The following is a 9,713-nucleotide window of genomic DNA, read 5'->3' as shown; positions in this document are numbered from 1 at the left end:
GATTTGAAAGAGTCTAAAAGTGGATTAAGGATGAATGAGTTACTCGTCAAATGTCTGCTCTATGCCGACGATCAGGTTATACTGGCGTCATCAGCGGAGGAGTTACAGGAGATGGTAAACTGTATGCATGAAGCTTTAAAAGAGAAAGGAATGAAAGTGAACGTAAGTAAAACTAAAACACTGGTTTTTGAAATGGAGAAAGAAATGACAGCATGTAATATTTTGATTGGAGGAGAAAAAGTGGAGCAAGTGAAAGAGTTTGTATATCTAGGATCAAAGTTTACATCAGATGGCAAGTATGATAGTGATATTGAAAGGAGAGTGAACGCGGGGAACATGGTGAATGGAGCTTTGCATGCCTTTATGAGCAGTCAGAAACTATCCAAAAAGGCTCGACTGGCTGTGCACAGGGGCGTGTTGGTCCCGACATTAATGTATGGGAGTGAAAGTTGGGTATGGCAAAAGAAGCATGAAAGCAGAATAAATGCAGTGGAAATGAGAGCGTTAAGGAGTATGATGGGTGTGAAATTGAGTGACAGGATAAGGAACAGCGTGATAAGGGAATGTTGTGATGTGAAAGAAGATGTAGTTACAGGAATAGAAAAGGGTATGTTAAGATGGTTCGGTCATGTGGAGAGGATGAATGAAAGCAGGTTGACTAAGCAGATATACAAGGAGAGTGTGGAGGGAAAGGTCGGAGTGGGAAGACCTAGACGAACGTATCTTGATCAAATTAAGGACGTCCTGGTAAAGGGTCAGGTCAAAAGTACCCGAAACCGCCGAGCTTGTATGAAGAGAGTTATGAATGTGGACGAAGCGAAAGAAGTATGCAGAGATCGTGGCAAGTGGAAAGAGGTAGTCTCTGCCTACCCCTCCGGGAAAGAGGCGTGATTTTATGTATGTATGTATGTATAAGTAAAAAAAAATATTATTTTGTTTTAAAATTTTAATACCCAATGTAACTAACATTGCTGTAGGTCTAAACTTTAAAAATGTTCTGATGTTGTTAATATTTAAGAAGACTGAATTTAGTTTATATTCTTCTAAAATAGGTATATTTTGTTATATAAATGACTGCTGGTAAAAAGTAAAGCAGATAATAATAATAGAACTATAGCTAAAAGAGTTACCTCAAAAATTGTAATACTAGAATGGTCTAATTAGGTATTTTGAAGATTTTAATTCATTAAATATATGTTTTTGATTAATATTTTAATAAGGTGTTGTTTTCTGATTTCAAGAATTAAAAAAGCTGATTTATATAGACAATTTGTAACAAATTGTAATATGATTCTGTATTGTTAAAATAATGAATAAATAAAAAAGGTGATTTATGACATTTTCAAATGTCTTTTATTGCATTGTACATGTTTAAAAAATCTTGTTGACATGTCCGGCTTTCGGACTCTAAAATCCGGGGTTTTCACGCGTCTTGTCCGGTTTTCCAAATTTAGGAGATGGCAACCCTAGGTATACCTATAATTATGGAGACAATGACTATAAACCAATTTAAAAAAAATTTGCCAATTCTTACATTTCAATGATAATACAACACAGCAGCCTGTAGGTACTCCTGGACACGATCGTCTTCATAAAATTAGACCTATATTGGAGACTCTCAAGAAAAAATGTCAGAGCATGCCCAAGAGAGAAGCTCTAGCCGTGGACGAGCAGATGTGCGCCACAAAAGCTTCCAATATTTTACGGCAATACCTTCCTAATAAGCCACATAAATGGGGATATAAATTGCTGGTGCTTTGTGACGATCGTGGTTTTGCATATGATTTTGAAGTTTATTCTGGAATGGAGAACGATCCACAACTAAGAGAATCGAGTGAGCCTGACTTAGGAGCAAGTTCAAATATCGTCGTACGCCTGGCTAGGTGCATACCTAGACATCAACAATATAGATTATTCTTTGACAATTACTACACTTCTCCAGAGTTGATTTCATACTTGTCAAAAGAAGGCATACTATCACTGGGTACTCTGAATAAAGGCAGATTAGGGAAAGATTTTCAAATGCCTTCCATAAAAGATCTAAAAAAAGACAAGGTAAAAAGAGGTTTTTCCGAGGAATGGGTGGCTAATGTGGATGGAGAAGATATTGTGATTGTTATGTGGTACGATAACAAACCTGTCATCTTGGCATCATCTTTTGTAGGTCAGCAGCCAATTCAACAACATCCGTAAACAGGACGTAATTATCGTCATGGGAGACCTGAATGCCAAGGTCGGTGTAGAAAACGACGGTGTTCAGAGACACATGGGCAGACACGGGCTGGGAGTCCGGAACGAGAATGGGGAGAGATTATTGGAGTTCTGCCAAGACAATGACCTCACCATCGGAGGCACATTATTCATCCACGGAGACCACCACAAATACACCTGGAACTCACCCGATGGAGTTACCAAGAACCAAATCGACCACCTTGCCATTAGCTCTAAATGGCGCTCATCGCTGCTCGATGTTCGCATCCGTCGTGGCGCGGATATCGACAGCGACCACCACCTTGTTGTAGCTGAGGTGCGGCTAAAAGTAGCTGTAGCCCGATCTGCAAGCGTGGTTACTAAGACTGGCAAACGATTTGAGGTCAACAAGTTGCGGGACCCAGACACACAGGACGCCTTTAGGCTAGAGCTGCGCAATCGCTTCTCCGCTCTCGAGATGGACTCTTCTTCTGTCAACGCGGAGTGGAACCACATTAAAATGGCCTACGAAGAGACCAGCTCCGTCGTTCTAGGACACAAAACACACACACGGGAAGATTGGATGTCGCAGCAAACCTGGAATCTAGTGGAAGAAAGGCGTTAACTCCACGTGAAAATTCTGAATACCCACGATGAGGCAGCAAGTGAAGATCTGAGGCAGCAATACAGACAGGTACGCAGGAACATTTACCGCAGTACCCGCCACGACCGGCGAGTATGGGCGGATAGTGTTGCGGATTGCGCCCAACGAGCTGCTGATTCCGGTAATCTGAGGGAGATGTACAAGGTGACAAAGGCCTTGGCCGGGAACAGGAGTCAGAGATGGAAAAAGCCTTTGAAAGACAAAGAGGGCCGGTTTGTTGTGACATCGGAGGCACAGCTTCAGCGCTGAAGAGCACTTCGAGGAGATCTTCCAAGTCCCGAACGACCCTGTCGCCACCATCATACCTGCCATCAGCTTGCCCGCACAAAGCCTAGACATTGATGTATCCCCACCTACTGGAGAGGAAGTAATCGATGCCATCCGGTCACTAAAGAATGGTAAAGCCCCAGGAGTCGACTTTATCACAGCGGAAATGCTTAAAGCCGATGTTCCAACTGCTGCAAACGCGCTGACACCCCTATTGCGGAATATCTGGTCAGCCGAAGAGTTACCCGATGACTGGAATAAAGGCCTACTGATCACCGTGCCCAAGAAGGGAGACCTCAGTGAATGTGGCAATTGGAGAGGCATAACTTTGCTCTCGATCCCATCTAAGGTGCTTTGCAAAATCATCCTGGATAGACTGTCGAGGGCCATAGAACCTCTCCTTCGCAAAGAGCAGGCTGGTTTCCGGCCCAATCGATCGTGTACGGACCAGATCAACACCTTGCGCATTATCCTCGAACAGGCATCAGAATGGCAGAGGGAAATTTATTTGACCTTCGTGGATTTCGAAAAAGCCTTCGACACGCTGAGATGGAGCTGTATCTGGAACAGGCTACGTGAAATTGGAGTCCCCGAGAAAATCACGAACTTGATTAAGGCCCTCTACGGAAATTATTCTTGTACAGTGACCCACAACGGCCTCGTCTCGGAGGACATACCGGTTCATGCTGGTGTGCGGCAGGGATGTCTTCTTTCGCCTCTCCTCTTCCTTGTCGTTCTCGATGGCATAATGCATGACACGACCAACAACAAGCGCCGCGGCATAGAGTGGGGCCTCTTCAATGTCTTAGAAGACTTGGACTATGCCGATGATCTATGCCTGTTGAGTCACACACGCGCCGACATGCAGGACAAGCTGGACAACCTACGACGAGAGGCTTTGAAGGTTGGACTAAAAGTGAATATCAGGAAGACCCAGGAAATGAGGTGCGGGACAACTGGCTCCCTGCCATTGCTTATCGGCGCAGAGGGGGTGGAGAGAGTCCACAAGTTCACCTACCTCGGTAGTGTAGTGTCGGAAACTGGAGGGACCGAAGAGGACATCACTTCGAGAATCGCCAAGGCAAGAGCAACCTTCGCACAGCTCCGTCCTGTATGGCAATCACGGAAACTGACTAGGAGAGTTAAGCTCAAAATATTCCGGTCCAACGTGAAAACCGTTTTGCTGTATGGGTGTGAGACGTGGAAGGTCACTAAAGACATCTCGCACCGTCTCCAAGTCGTCATTAACCGCTGTCTTCGCCGTATTCTCGGTGTTTACTGGCCTGAGAAAATCTCCAACGTAGACCTGTGGGAACGCTGTTTTGAGACTCCGATCGACCAGCAGATCAAACGCCGCAAATGGAACTGGATCGGCCATACGCTCCGAAGGGACCCCGAACACATACCGAGGCAAGCCCTAGACTGGAATAAATAAATAAATATATACGGGACAAATTACACTGATTGAGTTAGCCTCGAAGTAAGTTCGAAACTTGTGTTACGAGATACTAACTCAACGATACTATATTTTATAATAAATACTTATATAGATAAACATCCAAGACCCAGGACAATCAGAAAAAGTTCTTTTCTCATCATGCCTTGACCGGGATTCGAACCCGGGACCTCCGGTGTCACAGACAAGCGTAGTACCGCTGAGCCACAGAGGCCGTCAATTGGAATCCCCAAGGAATGCGTAAACGTGGCCGCCCTAAACAGACCTGGCGGCGGACAATCATCGCAGAGGTGAAGAATATAGGGAAGACTTGGAGCGAAATAAAACGCGAAGCTCAAGGCCGAGCGGGATGGCGACGCACTGTGGATGCCCTCTGCTCCAGCTAGGGGACATAGGACCTTAAGTCAAGTAAGTCATACTTCAAATTAATGCATATTGTTCAATTTTTAAATAATACGCCAAAAGTATAGTTATGGCACAGTGTACCACATATGGAGCAGAAAAAGAAAACTGATTTTCCAATAAAGTACTTAACTAAGATTTTTTTTATTATTTTTCCCCAATTACTAATCACTAGTATAACCACATATATTTTTTTCAAACACAGAAAGTAAATTGTGCTAGTAGTAGAAGAAGAAAAGGAAAAAATCACAAAAGTGCGTGGATGAGTAAAGATGTGCAAGAACTTGTGCGATTAAAGAAGAAAGCATGGCTGGATTTGTTAGCAGCAAAAGCTAACTTAAGAATGCAAAAGGTTATGGATGAAGATGTGAATGAAGCACGTAAGGAATATAAAAAATGAAAGATTTGGTTCAGAAAGCTGTGATTAGAAAGAAAGAAGAGTATAAAGAGGAATTTGATAAAAGTCTATCAGAAGACTTTCAGTCAAATCTGAAAGTATTCTGGAAATCCGTAAGGTCAGTCCGAGGAAAAACTATAACCAAAGAGCTGACTAGGATCAGATGCCAGGATGGTAGCGTTGTGAAAGGAGAAAAATGTGTGCTAAAGATATGAAAGGAATATTTTGAAAGTTTGTTTGAAAAAAAGGAAAAAAATAATAAAGATTTCTGCTATAGCGAAGAAAAAGAGAATGAGATGGAAGACGAAATTGTGGAAGCACTTAAGAGTATGAAAGCGGGTAAGAGTGCTGGGTATGATAGAGTGTCGGTCGAGATGCTAAAAGCAGGAGAAGGCGTAGTAGCTAGTCAGTTGTACTGCCTTTTCAATTTGTGTTGGAGAAGCGGCCGAGTACCCAAAGATTGGTGTAAGGCTGTTATCGTGCCACTTTACAAAGGAAAAGGGTCACAGCTGGACTGCAAAAATTATCGTGGTATAAGCCTGCTTACCGTCGTCGGCAAATTGTATGCTAAGGTATTGATTAATAGAGTCAGGAATGAAACTGATGACAAAATATGGGATGCTCAAGCGGGATTTCGAAAGGGAATGGGATGTACTGATCAGGTCTTTTCATTGCGGTGCATAGCCGAAAAGTTTTTGGCCAAGAGTCAAAAAGTCTATTGCAGATTCGTAGATCTGGAAAAGGCCTATGACAGAGTTAAGAGGAATGAATTGTCAGCACTTTCTATGCATGGGGTGAGCAGTCTCTTAATACGAGCACTGAAATCCTTATGAGGATTTGCGTGCTTGTGTCAGGATAAACGGAACTGAGTGGTTTAAGATTGAGAAAGGCGTTAGGCAAGGATGTATTGCATCATCGTGGCTGTTCAACCTATTTATGGATAGTTGTTTGACAGATTTGAAAGAGTCTGAAAGTGGATTAAGGATGAATGAGTTACTCGTCAAATGTCTGCTCTATGCCGACGATCAGGTTATACTGGCGTCATCAGCGAAGGAGTTACAGGAGATGGTAAACTGTATGCATGAAGCTTTAAAAGAGAAAGGAATGAAAGTGAACGTAAGTAAAACTAAAACACTGGTTTTTGAAATGGAGAAAGAAATGACAGCATGTAATATTTTGATTGGAGGAGATAAAGTTGAGCAAGTGAAAGAGTTTGTATATCTAGGATCAAAGTTTACATCAGATGGCAAGTATGATAGTGATATTGAAAGGAGAGTGAACGCGGGGAACATGGTGAATGGAGCTTTGCATGCCTTTATGAGCAGTCAGAAACTATCCAGAAAGGCTCGAGAGTGCTGCCAGACCAAAAATCCGATTGAGCGCTGTAAGACGTAAAAAAGAGCTCGATTTCTCGGAAATTGTGCTTTAAAAAAGCGCTAGATATCGCGCTAAAAGAACAATTTTTCTTGAATGAAATAAAGCAAACAAACAAAAAATTACTTAGGTTTTACTTCATTTTCGCTCATACTTTTCTTTTCGGTTACGCTCCCCGCAGGTTAGGCCCTATTTACACGGGCCATCCAACAACATTGCAGCTAAACAAAACAGAGACAGAAGGAAGTTCAGGTAAAACGCTGCCACAGGTTCACAAACCATCGCATGAATCATGTTTTCATTTGCGACAATTTAAAATTGACCCATACAGACTGACGGACATTATGACAAAGGAACAGTCGATGGCGTCACTAACCAAATTTGTCGAATATATTTATTCCAATGTAAAAGACCTCAATGGGGACATCGTACCCCAATAATATAATATAATAATAAAATAATGATAAAGGCGTAGGGACGTGACAACCCCATCGCCTTTTGTGTAAGGTTTTCCTTCCCAGTGCAGTCAGTCTCCGCGGGGCGGCTTGTGGCGAAGCCGTTGGTGAGTGGCGACACCACGGACCCTACCTCCTGGGGAACATACAGACATGCGCCATACACACACATACACACAGTAACACTTTCCCCGCCTCTGGCTTGCCTTAGTCGGCCGGCCAGAGTGGAGTCGCAAGAGCAGATCCTATGCTCCAGGATGGAAGTGTATTGCACGTAATGGCGTAATAGCGGGGAAACCAGCACGGGGTCATACCTCGTGCTCGTGAAACCGGGGCCGCACCTCTCGGCATCCTATAGCTGCTTTTAACGTGTTGCGCCCTGGCCGCCGCATGGTGGCTTATTTAGGGTGCCCACAGGCTGTTGTATAGCCAATGAGCAGCGAGTCACCATCTGCCTAATCAAAATTACGTGAGAGATTTTCGAGGCAGATGTCCGTATCTCACTCCATAGCCCAGTAATCCAATCCACTAGCATCCCATCCGCATAACCCAGACTAAGTAAATCCCTACCTGGCAATAGTTTGGCAGTTGAGGAGGGCTGTCCGTTGGTGTATCCCAATGGTTCATCAAGGGACAGATCTCCACAGCTGCAGCCATCTCACTCTAGAACAAAAGGTACCAAAGGGCCTCTTCATGTTGGCTTCGGCCCCATGAACGCCTCCCAAATGACCGGGTTCCTATGGGCCCGTGCACATTTTACATGTACCTAAATAATGATAATATATATATACACAAAAATAAATATATAAAAAACAAAAAAAAAATATATATATATAAATATACAAACTCATATATACATATCATAAACCATTTGCGTCATCACATCACAAAAACATTGGCAACCTGGCTTGAAGATGCATCAAATGGCACACAAACCAGGAAGCTAAAGAAAAAATGCATTTTACTCAAAGCAAAAACAAACCTAAAGTGAAACAAATAAAACAAATAAAAAAAAAATGCGACGCACAACAAAAGTGACTTTAAAAAAAATATAGACCTTCCTATAAAGAAAACACATCCGGTTTTCCGCAAGTGTTCTTGGGCCAAAAAAAATTGATATTATTGTCATTACTGCTTTACATACAAACATACATAAAATCACGCCTCTTTCCCGGAGGGGTAGGCAGAGACTACCTCTTTCCACTTGCAACGATCTCTGCATACTTCCTTCGCTTCATCCACATTCATAACTCTCTTCATGCAAGCTCGGCGGTTTCGGGTACTTTTGCCCTAACCCTTTACCAGGACGTCCTTAATTTGATCAAGATACGTTCGTCTAGGTCTTCCTACTCCGACCTTTCCCTCCACACTCTCCTTGTATATCTGCTTAGTCAACCTGCTTTCGTTCGTCCTCTCCACATGACCGAACCATCTTAACATACCCTTTTCTATTCCTGTAACTACATCTTCTTTCACATCACAACATTCCCTTATCACGCTGTTCCTTATCCGGTCACTCAATTTCACACCCATCATACTCCTTAACGCTTTCATTTCCACTGCATTTATTCTGCTTTCGTGCTTCTTTTGCCACACCCAACTTTCACTACCATACATTAATGTCGGGAACAACACGCCCCCATGCACAGCCAGTCGAGCCTTTTTGGATAGTTTCTGACTGCTCATAAAGGCATGAAAAGTTCCATTCACCATGTTCCCCGCGTTCACTCTCCTTTCAATATCACTATCACACTTGCCATCTGATGTAAACTTTAATCCTAGATATAGAAACTCTTTCACTTGCTCAACTTTTTCTCCTCCAATCAAAATATTACATGCTGTAATTTCTTTCTCCATTTCAAGTAATATAATGTTAATGACTGAACCTTATATAACTATATATCTTAACATAGAATAAATAGAATCACTTTAAACTAAAACAAAAGCTTCTTAGATCGAATTCGGAATTACCTGTACACGACATCTCCCGCACAGTAATTTTTCTCTTGCTTTCATTTGGCGTAACTTTTTTTTCAAAAACGTCACCTGCAGAGTGAGCCGCATCTCCCTCAACTTCCTTCTGTCTCTGCTCTGTTTAGCCGCCACATTGTTCCTTTCCCTCTGTTTCCTGTAAGTGTCATCGCCTTCACCACTACCTTGAACGGCTCGACGCATGCGCGGGTTGTCACTCAGCAATCTCCCGCCATTCCTCTCCGCCATCGCATGTAGAGCGTCCCTCTCAAATTCTAGATATTCTACATCCTCAGCCAATGATTCAGTATCACTGCACTGCACTGACGATGACGGCCTGTTGGCGGTTTCTGGTGGCGTAATTAATGGCGATGGCACGGTGTACGGTGCTTGGTAAATATATTCATATGAAGGCTGCCTCGGTAGGTGGGAATAAACGTAGTAAGTGGCAGGTTGCGTTTGAGGAATACAGGACTTTTTTGTTAAGTCCAGAGGTTGTTCTTGTGTTTCTGGTCGCGGGTCAACGGAAGAAGACAT

The 9,713-nt window shown here is 43.0% G+C and overlaps 1 protein-coding gene across 1 annotated transcript; it reads right to left on the bottom strand.

The window, feature by feature from the left end:
- Positions 1 to 9,155: 9,155 nt before the first annotated feature.
- Positions 9,156 to 9,713, bottom strand: LOC106135674 (transcription factor VBP-like). Its single transcript, XM_013336036.1, has one exon. It carries the CDS (start codon positions 9,711 to 9,713, stop codon positions 9,156 to 9,158), a length of 558 nt encoding a protein of 185 aa, XP_013191490.1.

Source organism: Amyelois transitella, chromosome 15 (assembly GCF_032362555.1).
Source record: "Amyelois transitella isolate CPQ chromosome 15, ilAmyTran1.1, whole genome shotgun sequence".
In the NCBI taxonomy this organism is placed as follows: Eukaryota; Metazoa; Arthropoda; class Insecta; order Lepidoptera; family Pyralidae; genus Amyelois; species Amyelois transitella.
This window is presented reverse-complemented; position numbering and strand designations above follow the sequence as displayed.

Coding starts and splice junctions, on each gene's coding strand:
- LOC106135674 (XM_013336036.1), bottom strand. CDS start 9,713: ATGTCTTCTTCCGTTGACCCGCGACCAGAAACACAAGAACAACCTCTG.